The sequence below is a fragment of the Sparus aurata genome, chromosome 24, assembly GCF_900880675.1.
Source record: "Sparus aurata chromosome 24, fSpaAur1.1, whole genome shotgun sequence".
NCBI lineage: Eukaryota > Metazoa > Chordata > Actinopteri > Spariformes > Sparidae > Sparus > Sparus aurata.
Genome location: NC_044210.1, coordinates 12,751,672 through 12,773,563, shown reverse-complemented (window position 1 = coordinate 12,773,563; position 21,892 = coordinate 12,751,672). Strand labels below are relative to the sequence as shown.

The following is a 21,892-nucleotide window of genomic DNA, read 5'->3' as shown; positions in this document are numbered from 1 at the left end:
TGAGCCTGTGCAAGGGGGGAGTCATAAAGGAGGGATCACCAAATATAGTGTTGTTTTTATTGTAAAATCACAGCATTTCTTGGCTTAAAACTAATAAAAACATGACTTTTATGATCCCATTAATGACATTTAAGGGCTTATTTTGCTAACCACAGTAGCACTCTGGCATATGCGGGTCTGCTTTGATGCATTTCTGTTTGAAACATTATTAATTTTGGGATCCCCTGTTCTGTTCTCCACCAGCTGCTGGGAGAGCCCTGCTGCAGTACCGCACACGGCCGCGGGGGCGCCAAAGAGCCTTTACACACTGACACCACACACACTCACACTCACACATCACTACGCTCTGCTAAAGATGTGAAAATGGCGGAGCTACAAATGCTACTGGAAGAGGAGATTCCAGCAGGACGAAGCGCACTACTAGACAGTTTCACCAATTTGGAAAGAGTCGCGGAGTACTGCGAGAGCAACTATGTCCAGGTAGGCTGCCACACGGGCGGAGGAAGAGGCGGTGTAGTTTGTTTAATTTGTCGGGCATCACTGGCGAGCACCACGGTGGGGCGAAGAAGTGATGCTAGGCTAGCTGCTGCTAACGCTGCCGATGTGATGCTGCCGTGTTAGCGCGCTACCTAGCTAGCCTCAGCTAACGCAAAACAACCACAGTCGGAGCGTTTTTTATTCCATAACTAACGCATTACTTATGATTTTCCCACCGCATACACATCAGTGCATATGAACGATGTGTGTGTCTTCGTTTTCTTATCGATATAACTGTGTGTGTGACTTGTACATCCACAGTGGGCTATCGCGTTAGCTTGCTAGCTCGCCTGCTAGCCAGCTGCTCGGCATCACCCACGGTCCAAATCACCAAACAGGCACCGTGAAAATCAATTTCTGTGCTCTCTGCGGGATCAATCACTGCCACCGCGGCCGCCAGATGATCGTACACCGGCCGGAGATGTGGGATATGAAGCCAGATTAATTTCTAATGAGCTTTGGTTGACAGAAGATTAACCACCGTGACAATATTACTAACAGCCGTTGATTTATGATGTTGTGCCGAAACCCGTACAGCGGTGTAATACACCTGATTTATGGCTTTTCATCTCTAAAATTGCTTCCTTTAAAGCCTGTATAGCTATGATTTATTATCTCCATTCATAAAGTGTAATTCGGCTTGGGTAAGATAATGTACTATTGCACCTCAGAGTCAACAATCCCTATAAAAGATGTGGTTAAAGTGCAGTTTAATTGCATGGGATTTGGCTTGTGTGACAGCTTCTGTGATATTCTGCAGCTGTGCGCTCACTTTCCAAGGCAATTCTGGTTACCTGAGCTTTCTCTCCTCACCTTTTTTTATCACACACATCTGGGACCAGAGTGTTAGCCGGGAGAGGTTTTGACAAGGTGTGATGCTGAAATGTGACATCCTTGATGAACAGGGCTGATCAGGTCTGACAGGATGCCCCGTGCAGGAGGAAACGGAGGAGGAGGAGGAGGCGGCGGCCCATTGGATGTTGGCAGCTTGCTGTCTGGCAGGCTGCCCTGGTTTCTTCTCACCCTGCGATGTTTTCCCAGCTGCTGTCAGATGGGTATTACCACTTATAGATCAGCTGGACACAAGAATTTGTCAGAGGGTAACTCTGTCTTAGCCCTGATTTACTTCTTCCCAGTCACGTCTGGGTTTCTTGTGACATTAGTCATGTAGGGATGGACACTTGTTGAACCTGTTAGTTGGTTTTCAGTATTAAAGTATTAGTCCGATGATGATTAAGTTATTAAGTTGCTGTGTCTTCTCACTTGAGGAGGAAGGTTGTTTCATTCAGATGTGGGCTGAGTTGTGAAAGAGCTTGTGTCAGTTTCAGAGCATTTCCTCGACTGGGAATGTAACCGTGGTTGGATTTCATCCAAAAGTCAGCAGCATTTCCAGCTGGAGCAGATAAAAATGTGGCATTAAAATCAGACGGACCGTAAATGCACAAAACAATTTGGGAAAATAGGAAAAAACAAACGGCATTAAAGGAAGAACTGCTGCCTACAAAACAAGATAACAGAAGTAGTTTTTCAACTTTCTCAACATCCTTATAATACTAATGCCAACATTATCTCGTGGTGAGACTTTTAAATTTGTCAATTGAATTGTTTTAAGTGTGTTACACATTTTCTGCTCCTCTCTACAACTGTGCAGCGGCGGCTGTGGCTCAGGAAGTAGAGCAGGTTGTCAACTAATTCTAGAACGGCGGTTTCATCCCCGGCTCCGGCTGCATGTTGAACTGTCCTTGGGGAAGGTGCTAAACCCCAAATTTCTCCTGATGGCTCCTCTGGATGTGTGAACGACTGAGCGTAGAAATGTCGTGATGAGCAGGTCGAAGCCGTGCATGGCAGCCCTACTATTAGTGCATGAATGTGGGTGAGGATGGGTGAATGTGACAAGTGTTGAAAAGCGCTTTGAGTTGTCGGGAGACAAGAAGAAGGCTGTAATATAACTGCAAGTCGTTTACCATTTCCATAATTGTCACGCACATCAACCCTCTTATAGAAATACACTGAATTGTCCTCTTCTTCTTTCTTTTCCTACACGACTCCTGACCTTTTGTTTCTTGAATAGGCACATTTTTTGACTTCCTGACGAAGGCTTGATGTCAAAAAGCACCAGTTTGTCTTTAAGGTCTGACATGACCATAGAATGACAGTAAAAGTATATTAATTAGAGCCTGACCAATACTCAATTTCTGGGGCACATGCCCATTCCAATCAATTCCAACTATTTTAATTCCTGATTAATCAGTTTGAGTAAGAGGAAAGAACAAAGATGTCAAAATTCAAGTTTATTAAAGTGAATATTTCCCAGATTGCTTCCTCCTTTAAAACAGTAAACTGAATATCTTTGCGTTGTGGACAAAAAAAGACATTTGAGGACGTCATCTTGATCTCTATTTTCTGATATATTATTGACCAAACGACTAATTTATTAATCAAGAAAACAATCAACAGATTTTTAGCACCGATCAAGGATTGCATCAGGATGTACTCTTGAGTTGAGATTTTGGTATCAGGAGAGAAACGCTCTTTACTAAATGACCTCAAAAATGTAAAGTATGTCACCGACTCGGCTGTTTTACGGTGTATTTTCCTTCATTTCCAGCCACCAACCTGAGGATACAATATTTTACTCTGGTCCATGCATCGTCTCACCACCGGGCTATTAGAGAGTGTGACTCGTAGATCAGAAATGTCTCTTTCGTGCCCTGCAGGCAGCAGCTGCAGCTCAGCTCCTGACTTCTACCACATAACCTGTTTGTCTTCATACTCCGGCGATGCTGCACCCTCCACACTCCGTCAGATGATGCTGTTTGTTTGCAGTACGATGATTTGTTGGGCTGGATTGCACTTTGTGATTCCTCCAGAAATGTTACCTGCATTGCGAGTGTTCCCACTGAGGGAGCTGCTGTTTGAACTAATGGGGACACCCCTGCTTGTAGCTTTACTGTGGTGTTATGTTCAGCCTTTATTTATATTTCTCTAATATCAGTTTAGCCCAAAAATTAAGACGACTCAGGTTGCAGCTTCAGTGTTTTATGGCAGTGAAATTAAACCTAACAGCGTGACCGTTTCCTAATTTATATCCGACGTTTTGTCAATATCTTTGGACGGAAATACAAAGAAAATCTATAGGAAGCCCTAGATTTGGCTCTCGCGCCTCAACTGTGATCTCAAATTAAAAAGATCAGATAAAATCAATCGATAAGTCAATATCTAATCACAGCCCGAAAGCAGCTGTGACCCACAGTGTGTTGTAATCAATCTGCTGCAGAAGGATGTGGTTGGTCTATCTCCCAGATTAATTGACATAAACTCCAGGAAACGCTGAAAAAATGCTCTCTTCAGTTTTTCATTGATGTGTCCAAAACACTCTAGTAATCAATTATATTTAATATCACACAGAAATAAAAGTAAATGATCAAAGCTGAGGAGCAGGAAGCATGAAATGTTTGAACTGTGTTGCTTGAAAAATGCCTCAAATGATTGATCGGTTCACAGATTACTTCCTGAATAATTTTCTCTTTTCTGACTAATAGTGATTGACCGATATCGTTATTTCAGTGCGCATATTGAATTCTAGTAATGTACACTGATAACAAGCAGCGGAATGTAACTCAGTACATTTACCAAAGTACAATTTTGAGGTACTTTACATTTTGTGCTACTTTATATTTCTACTTGACTACATTTTAGAGGCAGATATTGTACTTTTTACTCACTAAGCTAATTGAATATATTTATTTACAAACAGATTCCAGTAATAAGGAAAATATTTAATATCAGATCAGATTAACGAGCAGGCCGGTTAAATATGTGGGCCTTTTAAATTAAGCTTCAGAACAGCGTCATTTGTAAAAATAAGGACAAACGTTCTCTTTCGGGCTCCAACTAATATAACAGTTACTTTCATTACAGATCAATCTTCTGATTATTATTCTAATGAAGTGCCATCACTGTTTCCTACAGCCCAGCGTGGCATCTGATTTGTTTGTCTGGTGTGACAACAGTCGGCAGAAAATCAGTTTATCATCACACAAGACAAATTAAATCTGCAAATCCTCACATCTGAGACGCAGGAACCATCAATTGTTTGCTGTGTTGTTTGATCTGTTATCTTAAGGGCTTCAACTAACACAACAATTGTTTTATTTACAGATTAATCCTCTGATTATTTTACTATTTAAGCATTTTTCTGCCATAAAAAACAGCAACGACAGTCAAGATTGTTAGCTTATTATCACACAAGACAAATTATACCTGCAAATCCTCACAGCTATGAGGCAGGAACAAGTAATGGATTGGCATCTGTTGCTTCAAAACAATCAATTGATTATAGATCTGCCATTTTAGTTAAACTGCATGTTGTGCTTCATTACATTCAGTGTCAGTAAGGAGCAGTTTCCCAGCAGTAACATTAGCTGATCCATCTGGCCTTTGATGCTCCAGCTGATGTGCCCACGCTGTACCCACGGCCCGAACAGCCGCCTCTGAAGACTCCTTTCACACCGACTGCAGCTGTAATTCTTCACCAGACATTAAAGTTTTCTTTACTTGAGGAAAATGTCTGAAACCTTTGAAGCAGCAGTTTGCCTCCAACCTCCTGCCACATGTTTCACTCAGGCTCCTGTTGGTGTTATTCATTTTTTAGATACAGAGCTGATCTGCTCCTGGATTCTCTCGTTTTCTGTCTCGTTTTACACTGATGATATTTACTTTCAGGTATTCTATATCAAAGCAAACCCCCTCCGTGTTTACATTTACATTTAATGTCTTAATGTCACAACAAAGTTATTGAGTGGTTCTAACTTCTTTATTATAACCTGAGGGCAGATTAGAGCTGCAACAACGAGACTTACAGGATTGGAAAGTGTGTGGGAGTCGGCTTCCAAAATATCTTTGCACAAGATAAGCAAAATGTTTACCCTCCTCGCTCCGTGTGGACGACTGACGGCCTCCTGTTACACACTGTAAAATGCAAATACACTGTTTGTTTTAAACACATTCTCTCCTTTCTCTCGCTCAGTCTCCAGACAAGCAGAGGGCGCTGGAGGAGACCAAGAACTACACTACCCAATCTCTGGCCAGCGTAGCCTACCTGATCAACACGCTGGCCAACAATGTCCTGCAGATGCTCGACATCCAGGCGTCACAGCTCCGCCGCATGGAGTCCTCCATCAACCACATCTCACAGGTCAGCAACTGAAGCACAAACATCAGACACACTAGCTTCTCGGCTCACATGCAAACAAAAATTAAGACAAACGACACGGTTATCTTCAAGTCTGAAAGAAACTGAAGAGTTTATCATGTGAAATACTAGTTGGACTTTTATTCATGAAACTTTAATGTCCTGATGAATGGTGAATAGTTTCACTGTCAAAATGTGGAGTGGAAACCTTGCATAGAATGCAGCTTTACTGGTGAATGTGCACAGCACATGTGTGCATGTATAATTCAGTATATCTGCAGTGCAGGCAAATGGGTAGTTGCCTGTTGGAGCTGCACAGTCGGTTAAAAAGATCCTATAACATTGATCCCACAGGTTGGATAACAGTGCTTGTACAGGTGCTGAAAATCCTTGAAAAACTCTCATTTAAATGTGCTGTTTTCAAGGTTGGAGAATAAAGTGCTTGAAATTAAGTTGAAATTCTAACTGAATTTCTTTGATGATGAATAGTTTTATCTGGCGTACAGACAGGTGACACATTTAGAAACATGAAGCGTATTTTATGTTTTCCTTCACCTTGACGATTCTGGTTGTTTATGGCACATAACATTGGATTTAATGCATAAAATTAACTATGAGCGTATATATTTGTCTTTAAATCTGTCATTGATCATGGATGTAAGTTCCTGGAAATGCTTGAGAATGCTCTTTGAAGTTTGACTTGGGAAAGTGTGCAGGAGCGCTGGATAAAGATAATGAGTTTCCTCAACATGAGACAGAATTTGTTGGTGACGGATACTTATGATGCCGTCAGAAATGTCTCTCCTTTATAATAAAGAAAAGGGAGACTTTTAGTATTTAGAAAATAGGCAGCAACTGGTTAATATTGTGTTTAAATTGAAAAGAAACGTACATGTAATTAAAGAAACACCCTCTCTCCTGCCTCTTTTCCTCAGACGGTGGACATCCACAAAGAGAAGGTGGCCCGGCGGGAGATCGGCATCCTCACCACCAACAAGAACACGTCCCGCACACACAAGATCATCGCCCCAGCCAATCCCGAGAGGCCTGTGCGCTACATCCGCAAGCCCATCGACTACAGCATGCTGGACGACATGGGCCACGGAGTCAAGGTGGTCATTTGGTTCTTCTCCCCTTCATTTTATCATTACACTGGGGCTGTTAATGAGAATGGAGAGGCCTTAATTAAGCTCTGTTGGCTCTCAGTGAAACAGATGTGTGGGTGGGAAATTAGCAGAAGTAAATCTGGGCATGAAACACAAACTACACGCCAGTTTAGAAGGTTAATTTGATGATAATCAGTGTTTGAAGATGGTTTTAAGTTGCTCTCGTTCCTGCCTGGGGTTTAGTTATAATTATGGGGTAGAAAATAATTTAAAAATCACCAAATTCTGTTTGTTTTTTCGACTTTTTCTTGCTGTCTTGCACAAGACTCTTGTTAGTTTAACTTTCAGGATTTTAGAGAATATTCAAACAAATAATCAAAGTCACTATTTCATATAAATGTGCACAAATGAAGGTCGTTTCTCTACCTTTTAAAAAAGAAACTCTTTCTTTTTTGTGTGAAGTCCTGTAAAGTTTGACCTCTTCAGGTCTTCAAAAAACTGAGAAACAAGGTCATTATTTGATTGAAATGCTCACAGATTGTCAGGTAAAACATTTTTTTAAATAGATAGAATTACCTTTTTTATCTTTTGCTTTATGGTATGAGTTCCTGTGTTGTTTTACTTCTTCAGACCTCTAAAAATGAATAGTCTGGGCCACATAAAGTCACTATTGGATGGAAATGTGCACAAATTATGAGGTAGAGAATAACTTTTATCGAACTTGCCTTACTTTACCTCATCGGCTCTCTAAAAATGATCAAAAGAATGTGAAAAGGGAAAAGACACAGCCATTTAATTGAAGTTCTCTCTTTGACGAGGCTTGCGAGAGCTTCAAATGAAGGATTCACATGCACGACAAGCTTGAGAACATCTGCTGTAGAGTTTTATTGGGAATTTATTTAGTTACAGAGTGATGAGACCTTCAAAAAATGTCAGACATGGGACTGTGTTTGTGATAAAGTGGATTATTCACTGCAGAGAACATAATGGAGAGGACTTATAGAGGTCAAACAATCACTATTGGGTTTCAGTGACAAGTAATTTAAGAAGTAATCAATGACTGGGAAACTGATGTCACCCAGGACATAAAATCAGCTCTGTGTTTATCCGTCACCTGCTGCTGCTGACAGGTTCCTCTGCACTGATTATTTCATTTATTTAACAGTCAGAGTGGCTGATTTTTTTTTTGGAAAGCTACTCCCCAACTGGCTGTTTGAACAAAGAGGAGCTTGTTTTTGCCCCAAAACGAATCAGTGGCTTCGACCTCACAAAGGTCTCAAAGAACAAATTCCTTAGATTTTAACACTGAGCCTTTGTTGGACGAATCCAACCAGCTTGGCTTCACGGAGCACATGCATGAATAATTGTTGTTTGTCTCTCCACCTTCAACCATTAATCCTCTGATTTCTTCTTCTTCTTCTTCTCTCTTTCTGCTTGCCCTAATTTAATCTTTATAATCAACCGTAGTGGTTGCAAAGGTTTAAGGTAAGATTTTCAAAGTAAAAGCCTCGAATGAGGGAGGTGTTTTTGTGGTTTTTGAATGAGTTGTTTTGAATTGCTGTGAGAGATGTCCCTGTTTGTTTTCGTCTTTGTTTGTTTTGATTTTTGTTTTTACTGTTCTGGTTTGATATTTTGGAAAACAACCTTATTGACTTTTTTGTCGAGTGAGATGAAAAATTCAATACCACTCTGGTTTCTGTCTATTCAATATAATGCTGGTAGTTGGTAGCTTAGCATAAAAACTGGAAATAGGGGGAAACTGCTAGCCCTGCTTGGTTCAAAGGTAGTAAAAATCTGCCCTTTAGCACATCTTAAACTCACTTATTACATGTTGTGTTTTGTGGATTAATCAAACAAGATAGAACATGTTAATTGGCGAGCTTTAGCACTGCTAGCAAGTTAACAGGAGTCGGTTTTTTTATTCCATTACCCTTGATTTACTTTTGTTTTGTGTGTTTTTGTGGATTAAACAATCAAGATATAATTAGTGAGCTTCAGCGCTGCTAGCATTGAGCCATGCTAGCTGTTTCCAGTCGTTATGCTAAGCTACGCTAACTGTCACCACCTCCAGCTTCATATTTAACAAACAAACATGACAAGAAAGTAAATAAACGTAACTCATTGTGAAACAGTTTATGTTGTGAATGTTTGATTTATGTTTTAAAGTGATCTTTGGTTAACCAACATATTCGTTCTCCTCCTGTAGGCCAGCGCTCAGAACATGAAGGCCGGAGGAGGCGGCGGACTCCCTCGCACCAACCCCCCCACACAGAAGCCCCCCAGCCCGCCCATGTCAGGGAAGGGGACCCTTGGGTATGTAGCGATGCCGACACCTTGTGTTCAGCTGGACGTCAGAGACTTGAATGTATTTTTGTGGCTCCGGGGGAGTAACCACGAGCCCCTTCAGATGGACCTGGTTGCTCCCAGTTTCATCATCACCTCCTTGTTTAATTAGCGTCCTCTGGGTGGTTTAAAGTGCATTTCAGTGCCAGTTCTCACAGTGGTCTTCTTTTTGTTTTTTGGGTTTTTTATCTGTGCTGCTGAGATGGAGTTGGGAGTCTTCTCTCGCTCTTCATGCAGGAGAGATTTTCACACCAAACTCCATGCTGAAATCTGGCACTTTTAACGTTTCTTGCACTTTTAAAGGAGCTTTTCTGGTGTTGGGACCTCAGACATATCTGACGTAACAACCTTGAATGCTACTTTTGATGGTCACGGATGAACATTTACATATAAAACTATAATATTGTTATTTTAAGATAGACTTATTGATATGATGTAATAATAGTAAAGTACCCCAAATAGCAAAAAACTTTTAGCTCTTCTGAATAATCAGACATTGGAACTGGACTATGAAACAAATATAAAAGCATCCTAAATAGATCAAACCGGCAGATGACCATATTTGGTCAGCTCTTAGTCTTGAGTCGATTCAGAAAGTACCGGTCTTAAAGCAAACCTTCCTGCAGTGAGACGACTATACTAACCACACAGCCAGCGTGCCGCCTCAGGCTGAAAACACTGACATTTTACAGAAGTAAAGACTGCTTGAAACATGAAGTTGTCACATTTCAGCGTGCAGTTTGATAAAATACAAAGAAGGCATGTAATTGGTTCTGGAAAGCCCCGTCTGTTGAGACTGAGCCCAGCGTCTGCGCAGGCATTTGTGCAGGTGGTGAGCTCTCACATCTCCCAGTCTTCAACCTTTTATTGGCATTTGTCTAATGCCAGGGCACAGGAGGAACGTTGGCACAAAGGTCATCGTCAGAAACTCAACAGCTCTTGATGGCGGTACTAATCAGGGTGGGAAATAACCAGCAGCTGTCAGAGGGATCACGTTTTGTCTTCACTTTGTTCTGCTTCACTTTATAAGTGAAACAAACTGCTGCGTGTAAGAAAATGTATCTCAGGATTGCTAATTAAATGTTCAAAACTTGCCCATTAAAGTTTTCTTGTTGTAGATATGCAAGTTTTGCTGTGCATGTTGGTGTTGTACAGAAAATGCCGAAGATATGTTCTGGGCATTTGGCAAGGCAGAGTGGCTTTGCCCCTAAAATGATGAAATTCCAGGCTTGGTAACAGGCCGTGTCAGACATTTAGAAACTCATTAGTGTTCGCAAATTCAGGCTGGCTCACACAATGAACTGTGTCATTAAACCTTTAATTAGAGTTGAGTGTAGTTTGCTCAAGATCAGATTAGTTTTGTAAACAGTGGGACTGAAATTAACAGATTATCTTCACAATCAATCTTGTTCTGATTACATTTCAATTTATTAATTTTTTATTAATAGGAAGATATGACCTTCAGAAACATGGTCACTTGTGTAAGTTACTTATTTGTCCAACTCGAAATGATTTGCTTTTGTGTTTATTAAAACAAGATCAGCCAGTATATTGTTATCAGGTGTTTTATATCAATGAGGCTGTTATCAGAGTGCGACCTCTTGATTACCCTTGATAGTTTTTGTTTAGTCAGGAGTGTGTGTGTGTGTGTGTGTGTGTGTGTGTGGTCTTTTCTCACCCTGATAGCGTGTCACTCTGTTAAAGATAAGAGTGGAGTTAATGGGAAACACTGTTTGTTGTTGTTAATGTCTCGGCTCCTGCGGACGGAGCTGCTCTTGATGTTTTCTGTTCTGTGTTTCTGACTGTTGAAGGTATCTCTTATCCCACAGGGACTCTAGTGCAGCACATAAACGTTGTGTTCTTGTCACCCTCGGGATCTTCCTGTGCGTCAAGTGCTGTTTGTGTTTCTCGGTGTGAAAACGTGTGTGTGTGTGTGTGTGTCAGCCCCCCTCTGTCTGTGTCTGACTTTGTGAGTGATGGAGTGTGTCCAACCCTTCATATTGACCTTCAGAGGCGTGTCTGCGTGTGTCGATGTGTGTGTGTCTCTGTCCCTTCAAGACGCATGCCGATCAACCACAGCTCCAACCCTCCATGATGCACCTCCCGCCGCAGCCTGTGGCTACGGGCGGACATCTTCCTTGTGTTTTTTTTATTAATTTGTCGTTAATTTTCTGTTACTCAACTTCCTCTTTGTTTGTTTTTACAAATTTACTTTGAGTCGTGTGTTTGTGACCCAGCCCGCCCACTCCTGGCTGCCCCATATTCCTCATAGCGATGTTTTTTGCCATAGCAACAGTGCTCAGAGATGGGTCACCCCGCTGTGTCAGCTGGGAAATTTACATGCCAGAACACACTTTCAGGCCCAGATTAATAAATCTCAGGGTTGTGTTATTTTCTTTTTAACCAATTTCAAAGCTGAGGACATCAACCGCAGGGCGCTGCTGTCGGGTTAAAAAACACTTTCTCTTTTTATATTAAAATAATTTGAAGGCTTCTGGTTCAGAAAACGGAGACTCTTGTTCAGGGACACTTTGGCAGGGCGGATGGGAATTTAATCCTGTTGGCTACATAAAAAAAATCTTACTCTTACTTTCATTGAAATCAACCAGACAAGACAACAAAAGCTATGCTCAAAACACCCACTTCTGTCATTTTTTTGAAGCCAAAATTGTCTGTCAGCAACAAAACAATTAAACTAAATACCAAAGTGAACGGCTTGCAGTGAATGCAGAGTTTGGGATTTGAATCTGTTTTTTGAAGGCTCTGCTTCATAATTTAACAAACAACTGTTGCCAACTTAGATAAGCTGCTGAAATACATCTGCCAAACTATAAATGTATGTTTACACCTAGTAGCAACTTAAGTAAATTAAGATATATGTATCATTTACTTACTGTTGCTACTTAAGTACATTTGATGACAGATACTTTACTGAAGAACTATCCATATTGATGACTTTTACTATCTTTTGTTTTACTCGAGTCTGACTTTAACCTTCGTTCACTGTGGTAGCTATAGATGTTTCTTTCATCACACCAGAGCCGACATTCGGTTTCCATCTCGTAGGATTGTGATTTTTAGCCGACAGCAGCGGCTGCTTTCCGCCCTGACTCCGCCCGACGACGCCTGTGGATTCACCTCAGCCAGCCCTCGATGTTCACCACCTGTCATACCCCATTTTTTTAAGTTTGCACTTGTTTGTTTCTTGCTCTCCTCCTCCTCCCCTCCTCCCCCACACTTCTCTGTGGATGCCCCCCTCTCCCCCCTCCTCCCCCACCCCCCTTCGACTCCTGTCCTCCTGACCCTCTCGCAGGCGCCACTCCCCCTATAGGACGCTTGAGCCGGTGCGTCCACCCGTTGTCCCTAACGACTACGTCTCGAGCCCGACGCGCAACATGGCGCACCCCCAGCAGAGCCCTGCACGCACTGCATCCGTTAATCAGAGGAACCGCACGTACAGGTACCCCCCTCCCCCTTCCCAGCATGCCTCTGTACACTTCTCAAACACGTTTTTCTGCCTCCTCCCCCCTTTTCCTCCTCCTCCTCTACACCTACAGAGCGAGCCAGCTCTTGAACATGCCTCCTCCTCCTTCTTCTTCTTCTCTGAAATGACTCCTCGTGGAAAGTTTAATCACTTCTGCTCCCTTCTTTTTTTTAATTCCACCGTAAGTCACAATTTTGACCGACATTGTGCAACAGCTCCCAGGGGAAGCCCCGGTTGGTATTTCATTTGGAAATCCCTCACCTGTTTGCTCTCCTTGCTGCTCAGATAAGAGCAAAGGAGCGAGGGCGAGGTAGAGGCTGAGCCGTATTTAGCACGGCTAGACGCAGGTTCCTATGGTAATAGTCATTTAATAGGCAGCGTCGCCCCCACAGTCCTGTCAACCCAATGTCAGCTCATCTCCCAAGACAAGCCCCTTTCATCACAAACACGCAGAGATATTCATAGACTCCCCTGTCTGCCATGACAGAAGTAAAATCATGGGGGTTCTGGTGGAAAACAACATGGAAAGTTTCGTCACCGCGCCCCATCTGTCGGCCAAATGTTTTTTTTTACTATTTCTGGTCCGGAAATAGACGAGATAACTTTCCCCCGACTCTCCTCTCAGCACCAGTCTTTATCTGCACCGCTCCATCCACAGCTCATTTTCTTCATCTCTCAGCCATGCGCTCTCTTCTGTCGTACAAAACGTTCGCCCCATGTGTCCTGACGCTTCCCGCTTTTCTTTTTTTTTTTAAAGAGCGTGTCATATCCTTGTCTTTGTCTTGTGTCGCTGCTGCGTCACCTGTGTCATGTGTCCTCGGCAAAAGCTTCCCGCTGCTTTTTTTATCACTGTGACATAAGTCATTTCAAAGGCATAACGGCTCACGCTAACGCATCGATGCTCTTGAGGGTGCCCGCATTAATAATCAGAGCTACTGTGAAGCCAGAAGACAGACTGAGACTGTATTATTATAGCCTAGTTGCACATATTGAAACCAAAATACAAGACAGGATAAGAAAGTGTATTAGTCTGTTTCAACCACAGGAACTTTTCCAAAAGCTCGGGAACCATTTCAGCAACTCAAGGCCTCAACTGTTGTCGAGTCCAGTCAAAATGCTGCTGAACTCCTCCCCTCACCTTATCAATTGCAGATCTGGACATCCAGCGACTTGAAAGTTGTTAAGACATGTTTATTTTTAACTGATGTGTTTTCAAGGTTAGAAATATGCTTGTTTTTTTTTTGGTTAACCCCACCGTGAATTAACTAACTCTCGCGGACGTCCTTGTGCTAAAAAGAAGTTCCCTTCCTCGGAACTTCCCGAGCAGAGTTCACAGGACAGCCGATCGATCAAACACAAGTTCAAACTCAAGTTCAAGACCTTTATTCGTCCCTAAGGCCCATTTTGTTCTGCCGCAGTAGCGTTTAAACAAAACGGAAACAACACAGGGTGAGACATGCGAGATAGAAAACCACCCAGGCAGGAAGGGTCAGACATGATGGCTTCTGACTTCTTCAGCTGTTCTTCTGCAGCTCTGTTAAACGTTTACTGAGTGCAAATAATAACTTTCATTACCCCCATTAACACATATTTCTATTTGAGGTTCAAATGTATACCAGAAGATGAAGAAAATAACAGACTGAAGCATGAAACAGTGTCATTATTGATCTTGTCATCCTTATCCTTGCATGTGGCATCCAAACACTAGTAAGACTGATCGATTAATCGTAGCAGCTCTGTATTTTTATATCTGTGAACGCTGCTGTTGTTTTTCTTCATTATCAGACCAGTTTGCTGAATCTTTGTGGTTCATGAGATTCAACAGAAAAGCTCTTAAGTTCCTGAATTTTGTTCCTGTGGCTCCCAAAGTTCCTGGAAGTTTTCGGTCGAAAACAGCTACATGTGATTATTTGATTACAACGCACAGGGACATTTTACTTTGACTAAAAAATAATCAGCGCATCACGATGTAGTCAGAGTCTGAGTGTACGGCGGTGTGAGCGAGCGAGTGTGCGTGTGTGTGAGTGAGTGTTTGTGGTCTGACGTGTTTGCTGCCCTACTCACCACCAGCAGTGGCAGCAGCGGAGGCAGCCACCCCAGCAGCAGTCGCAGCAGCAGCCGAGAGAACAGCGGCAGTGGCAGCGTGGGCGTGCCCATCGCCGTGCCGACTCCAGCCCCGCCCACCGCCTTCCCAGGTAACGTCCGCTTCCTGCTTCCTCTCCGAGCAGCTGACTGCAGGATCTCTATGTGCGTGTGCCCGACTCTAACTTGACTAATCTTTGTGTAGTATCCAGGATTCCTACATGCTTTAAAATTTAGATTAAATGACGAAGCGTAGGAACTCTGGATGTACTGGACTCCTCTCCTCCCGTCTCACTCTCTTGTCTTGACCCTCCCTCACTTACCTTTTCTCTCCTTCCTTATCTTTCCACCTCTTCAACCTTCGCCTTCGACACCTCCGTATCAGCCCCCGCCCCATCCAACCCAGCCAAACCTCCCCCCAACACTGCCACCACCCCCGGACCCCCCAACTCCGCCCTAGACGGCCCCCCACAGGCCCCCAACCCCCCTGTAGAGATCCCGCCTGTACCCCCGCCCCCTCCCCAGCTCCCTGCCTCCGCGGCCCCCACTGGCACAGCTCCTTTCGGCAACCCCGCACAAGGTGAGTGTAACCCGGTGGGCGAAGCTCACCCGCTCCTCTGCCACACCCTCCATCCTGCTTGAAAGACCCTCACGTGTTCATCCACCAGCATGTCGTCATGAAGTTCTGCCTGCTCAATCAGAAATCACAATCCATCTATAATCCCTCTTCAAGATCTGAATTATTAGTATCAAGTCAGAAAGAATGTGTCAGAATCTTCAATTAATTGGATACCTGTGATTTCAACTCGACATCGTTTAACAATAGTATGAAACCGTCAAGGAGACAAAACATTTTTATAGTTTAGCAGTTGACACTGACAGAACTTCATGGTTGAATTTAAAGCTGAATGTTCGTTTTATCAGCCGTTTCGCTTTGTAGAAACACAGCAGCTGATGTTGTCGTAGCGAGAGCAGCAAGTAAGCGGCCTGTTGAATGAGACTACACATTATAGCTTCTTGTTAAAATACAGAAATATGTAACTATCAACCAGGAGAAGCAGGTCAGCGTCCATCTCTCAAGGGCTGCGCACTTAATCCAAAAATGCAACATTAAGTGCAGAAAATGTAGGTCTCTCCATCCAGGCTAAAGAAAAATACATTCACTTTTAAATGTCATTGTAGAGCTTTCCACCTCAGAATATTTATCAAACTGTCTGGATAGTGTGCAGCTCTTCTGCCATCTACCTCAGATTTTCCGTCTCTGCTGGATGGTCCTCTCTTCATCCCTCACAGCTTCTCATCAGCTGCCTGCGTCCGTGTTGACGGCGACGATGTTTCTGATGTTTAATGCATGAGCTGTGTGGTGAAATGCTTGCACAGTATTGTGTGCTTCTTCATTCTTGTGTATGTGTGCGAGTGACTTTCTGTGGCTGGATATTGTAATCCACAGTGTGCACTGCTGCCGTTCTCAGTGGAAAATGGACGCTATTAGCCAAATGTTGATATTGATGAATTATGGAAATGTTAAAGTTACTCTCCCCTACAACTCATTTGGTTGATAAAGTGGAAGTAGACAATGAATTTAGGAATCTATTAGTGAATAAATTGTTGGATTCCTGCACTTTCTGTTTTTTTTTACACGACAGCCTGCAGGATTATTTCTGTAAGATATATTACGTCATACTAAATTAAAGCTGAATGTAGCATTACATGTGAAGATATAACAGAAAGAAGCTGAATTAACATGACCTCACTGTTCGGGAACCTCCTCCTTCTCCTCCACCTCCCCACTCTTGTTAAATGACTCTCTGCTGCCACCTGGTGTTTCCTCTCAGGTGCTGCTCAGTTCTACAGCATGAACCGCCCGGCACAGCCGCCCCAGCCCCAGCAGGTGGGAGGCTCGCTGCCGTACCGCCGACCCTCGTCTGTCACCGGTCAGCCCAACATGGCCCACAACCAGAGCCAGCTCAACGGTGGGCCGCACTTCGCCCAGAACCAAGGTACCGCATTAATAATTCACCAGTCCACCATCTGCTGTAAAATAACTTTCTTAATTTAAATGAATGAATGAATGAATGAATCTAATTAAAATAGAGTCCAGTTCTTCTCCCTCAGCCATCAGACTCCTGTTGTGATTCTGCATCTTTTATGTAAAGAGCTCCTGTGTGGATTTCTGCGCTGTCGTTTCACATCAGCTCAGCTGTCTTCACTTCTTCAGCAGCTCTCTGTCTTTCTTCACTGCTCTTTGCAATCTTTGTTCTCTGCTTGCTGTCTCTGTATAGTGCCAGGCAGACATGATCTTTGTCCTTTAGTTTATTTCTGTAACATTTGTGTATATTAAAACTGTCAAAATACATCTTCATTGGAGCTTAAGTCTAGATTGATCTACTTTAGTGATTAGTCAGTTTAGATCAAGTCACTGAATGTCATTTGGATCATCGTTTATGAGTTTTTACCTAACAGTCAGGCACGATTGTCTTTAAAATGGAAAGATTTGCTAATTTTAGGTTTTAGACTGTTGGTCAGACAAAACAAGTAACATTTTCTCAGCGAAATTGTGACAGGCCACTTGTACTGTTGTCCAAAGGTAACGATTGATAAACAAATATTTGACCTATTTTATGATTAACTGATAGTTTCTAGGACTGACACTCTGCCACAGAGAGTCCTGTCCTACATATTCTATTCGATGTTGTGCTTCCTATAGACCTCAGGGGGGAAGAAAAATGAGTAATTATGAGTTTCTCAGGTCTGTGCTTTGCTAAAAACTTTGTTTTCATGCTGTAACTGTTGCATTTAAACTCTCTCCTGTGCTCTTCCTTTTTATTCTAACCTCATTCTCTCATGTCTTTGCTGTTCTTATGTCCGCCCTCCTCCGTCTCTGTGTACTGATACTGTTTGGTGATATAGCCGGCCCGCTCGCGCCCCCTCCCCCCTCCATGCAGATCACTCCTCAGCTGCCTCTGATGGGCTTTGTGGCCCGAGTTCAGGAGACTAGTAAGTGGCTTTCAGACCCTCGCTCCCCCTCCTGCATGACCACCATTCGTTGACGTCCTCTCCCCAACAGACTGTGTTGGTCCTCTTTCGTTGGAATATTTTCTTACTGGAGTTAAATGAGTGATAATGAAGCATGTCTGAGTCTTTGTTCCTGAGCATGATCATGTCTCCGGGTTTCCTTTAAATGCATGTGTGATTTGTGTGTGGACGCTCTTCATTTTGATGTCCCGTTCTTCCAGTTCAGTTTGAGTAAAGTTCTGTGGTTATAACGATGAATAAAACACAGTCCCGAGGATCTAAATGTTGTTTAAAAGCATCCAGCATGATCTGTTTCTGTTCTTTCCCCCCCAATGCATGAGATACCAGTCAGTCGTCTGTGTCTCTGACCGCTTCAGTCGTCTTTCTCAGCCTCTAATTGCTCCTCGTTTTCTTCCCGTCCGCCTGAAAACTATTTGTAGTCTCAGACGTGCCGCCCCCACCTCCGCCTGCCGAGGAGCCGGTGTTCGAGGAGCCTACACCTCCCCCTCCTCCGCCGGAGGACTACGAGGACGACGAGGATGAAGAAGAGTCGGCGGTGGTGGAGTATAGTGACCCCTACGCCGAGGAGGACCCGCCCTGGGCTCCACGTAGCTACCTGGAGAAAGGTGAGGCGGCACTGCTCGCTCAAGATAAAATCCACAAGGTTGTTTATTTTTTTCCAGGTTGCAGAAAGTACGATGCGTGTCTCGAAGGCACAACAACAAAGTCTCCTCCCGCTCTCTGTTACTTCTTGAGAGGACATGATGCTCTTGTGTGGTTGATCATCAAACACAAAACTTGTGATTCGTACGACCACAGCGACACATGAAAACAAGCGTCAGTACATCATCTTACCAGAAGAAGCACCTGCCTGTCTGCAGCGTTCTCACGTCCTTGGATAAGGATGTTCTTGATATGAAAGAGTCCCCACCTTTCTCTCAAAATAACGTCAGCTGCTGTTTCAATAACAACCAACTTTATCTTTCTCTGTTTTCATCTTCTTATATATATATATATATATATATACTTAGTTTCTTAATTTCCATCAACAAAGTCTAGTAGTTCAGGAGTGCACCTGTTCATGCAGCTGGTCAGTGTCTTCTTTTAATATCATATCTTAGTTTGTTGCACAGTATGACTTGTGATGGGTCACTAATTTTTGTGTCCTTCATCACAAAGTTTTTTCAGAACGTATAGAACCCTGCGTTTGTTGTACATTTGTGTCTAATTCACAATATTTACAATAAAGTCTTGTTTTTTTTTACCTGTGCTTCTATTTTCCCCCGCAGTGGTGGCCATCTACGACTATGCCCGAGACAAGGAGGACGAGCTCTCGTTCCAGGAGGGCGCCATCATCTACGTGATCAAGAAGAACGACGACGGCTGGTACGAGGGCGTGATGAACGGCACCACGGGCCTCTTCCCGGGCAACTACGTCGAGTCCATCATGCACTACGCCGACTGAACAATCCCCCCCCTCTCTGAGCGGAGGGTGAGGAAGAGGAGCGGGATGTTTGATGGGGAAGGGAGAAGGGGGAGGGAGGGGGAGCCAAGGGTAAAAGGTCAAAGACTTTGATCAGAACAGAGCATGATCATCTCCGGGGCGAAGAGAGGAAAGTTTTTAAAGAAGTCGCTACATGACGAACTGAAGCCCAGTCACTCTCTCGACATTGTAAAACAACCACTACTCTAGATATATCCTTCCCTGTAATATTTCTTTCTTTGATTCTTTCTTTGACTGCGGAGGACCGGACGGTGATGGATTTATTGTATTCTGAGAGTTTTGTGTTACATTACGAGGCCACTACATTTGATTTTGCTTCATTTGTTTTTCTTCTGTTTTGTTTTACCAATTTGCCCTTATTTTAAACGATATTTATTTGGATTTTGTAGTGGGATAGAATGGCGGGAAGGTAGACGGGGCCGCTGAGAGGGCGGCCTCGGAGAAAGGGCTGGAGGAGAACGCCTTCATGTGTAGATTTTCTCCTTAACACTCCAGAGACATTTTTAGAGACAAATACTCCTCTATATATAACATATAATGCAACAACGATATCCTCGTGGGGAAAAACAAACAGTAGTTTCCGTACTTGACAAAGTATTTGGTTAGGTACCTCAGCAGGGAGAGTGCCAAAGCTGACTTCACTTAGAGAAGCACATCAGATGTCTTAATAGTGACACACGAAGCTCGATACAGTGGGTCAGGAAGACGTCAGAGAGTGCTTTAACTCGGTTCTTTATTGCTTGTCTTTTTTTTTTTTCTTTCGCACCACGCTAACTCAAAGGGGCAAGTTTAATCACTACGTGCTTCACACTTTTGCGACCGGGTTTCAGGAGAAGGAATCATCCAGCCCTCGAAATAAAAGAGCGAGATCCTCGACCGCACAATGACCTGGATTTTTTGAAGTCTTACTCTGCAGCTCCTGTCATGCATAATAGAAGTATATAAGCTCGACTGGCGAGGCTAATCATTTGCAGTGTTCATATGCATTTGAGACCAAGACACTTTTTTTATTTTTGGCGTTTTAACCAAGGGGTCCATAATCGAGTTTCTTGCTTGCAGAGCGGCAGACTGCATGTTTCAAACGAGGAATTAAAAAAAAAAAAAAGAAATCTTTTCTGCTCTACTGATGATTAATGTCTTAATATTTTTAGATATGGTGTGGTTTGGTTTTTGATATTCACCCACGACAATGACGACGATGCATTTAGGGTCATTTCTGAGATGCTTGTGCCATATTGAAGTGTGTGTTGCTGTTCAGAGGTTATCACTTCATTTGCAATAAATTGGCCAGAGTGGGGTGGAGTGTCGTTGAACTACAAATCTTTCGTTTCTTTTCCTTTTTATTTTTTGTTTTTCTCAAATTGTTTTAAATCAAAAGCACATACATTTGTAGTAAAAAGGTGTAGAAGAAGAAATAATATAAATGTGAGATGTATTACGTCCTCGAAGCGGGACTTATTGATTATGAAAAGAAACCAGCTGTTGTGTTGAAATGGTTCTAACCGTCGCAAGCCCCCCGATACTTCTCAACGCCGTCAGTTTAGGCGTCGTTCGTCCTCCGTAAAGTTTCCAATACGCTTGGCTGTTGGGTGTTTGCGAGGGCTCAGTGCTTGTACTTATGTCAGAATCTTTATTTTCTATTAAAAAAAAAAAAAGAAAAAAGAAATAATAACAAGTGGGTCTGTATGTGAGTCTTGCATGCCATTGTTCTTATCTGTGCTGGTGTCCCAAAAAAACCTTCGTGGCGAGATCACCCATTCTTAAAAAGACAAGCAAGCCCTGCAAGCTCTGACCAGGTACCACCAGCCTCATCCAAAGAGACTGTACAACTTAATCCAAGCCCGCATCTGAGGAGTCGCTCTCTGACCTGTGGGGGAGGAGGGACAGTAGCCGTCGTTGCGTCAGTGGTGGATAAAAAAAAAAAAAAAAAAGTTGTCTAAGCTGCTAGTGAATCCTGCGGACAAAGAAACCCAACAGGCCGGACGTAACACTCAGTATCTGCGACTCTTGTTTCATACACTCATCAGACGACACTAAAAAAAAAAAAAAAAAATGAGGTGAGGCCTTTTGGTCTGCAGGATTCACAGCTCCCTGGAGTCACAGACGTCCCTCAGGATGTCAAGTTTAACAGTCCATAATGCCATTGTGTTGCACAGTTAAAGTTGAATTGCAGAAGTATCATATTTGTAAAATCATGAGAACAAAGACAATAAAATTATTAAGATTTATTGGTGGAGTAATGCTTGGTTCTTGTTTTTACGTCTGGATATCGGGGAATGTTGGTCCATAAGAATAAAACATGTGGACTTAAGTTTTATCCCAGTCATGCCCTTCTGAGACTGATAAAGCTGTACAAAATTGACAGATATGAAATGTTTTTTCTCATTTCTGGGTTTGAATCTTCAAATCTATTCCACGTCTTGCAACATGTGGTCATAGTTGTGTGCTTCAGAGGTTTGTGAGTTGATTGATAGTGAATCAGGGCTCCGGGGTGCAACTATCTTGGTCACACATGAACCCAAAAATGTGTCACAAGTGTGCAACTGAACGTTGCTGTCGGTTGCACTAGTGCGCCTGAAATTGGGCATTATCGCCATTTCTTGGTGCTTGTGCTGTGATTTAAATGA

General features: G+C 43.0%; 1 protein-coding gene across 6 annotated transcripts; it reads left to right on the top strand.

Annotated features, from left to right (window-relative positions):
* The first annotated feature begins 302 nt into the window (after positions 1-302).
* LOC115576969 (abl interactor 2-like) lies at positions 303-21,493 on the top strand. 6 transcript variants are annotated; one of them, XM_030409692.1, is made up of 11 exons: positions 303-480; positions 5,567-5,734; positions 6,667-6,843; positions 8,305-8,322; positions 9,044-9,150; positions 12,494-12,640; positions 14,735-14,859; positions 16,582-16,746; positions 17,657-17,743; positions 18,202-18,387; positions 19,051-21,493. In XM_030409692.1, exons 1-11 carry the CDS (start codon positions 364-366, stop codon positions 19,224-19,226), a joined length of 1,473 nt encoding a protein of 490 aa, XP_030265552.1. In that variant the 5' UTR covers positions 303-363; the 3' UTR covers positions 19,227-21,493. The 6 variants fall into 6 exon arrangements, with proteins under 6 accessions (XP_030265552.1, XP_030265553.1, XP_030265556.1 ...); XM_030409693.1 differs by lacking the exon at positions 8,305-8,322; XM_030409696.1 differs by lacking the exon at positions 12,494-12,640.
* The last annotated feature ends 399 nt before the right edge of the window (positions 21,494-21,892 follow it).

Bases quoted from the DNA above. Each gene is read 5' to 3' on its own strand.
- LOC115576969 (XM_030409692.1), top strand. From the start codon at position 364: ATGGCGGAGCTACAAATGCTACTGGAAGAGGAGATTCCAGCAGGACGA. The intron at 481-5,566 runs GTAGGCTGCCAC...TCTCTCGCTCAG, and splicing joins GCGAGAGCAACTATGTCCAG to TCTCCAGACAAGCAGAGGGC. The intron at 12,641-14,734 runs GTACCCCCCTCC...ACTCACCACCAG, and splicing joins CAGAGGAACCGCACGTACAG to CAGTGGCAGCAGCGGAGGCA.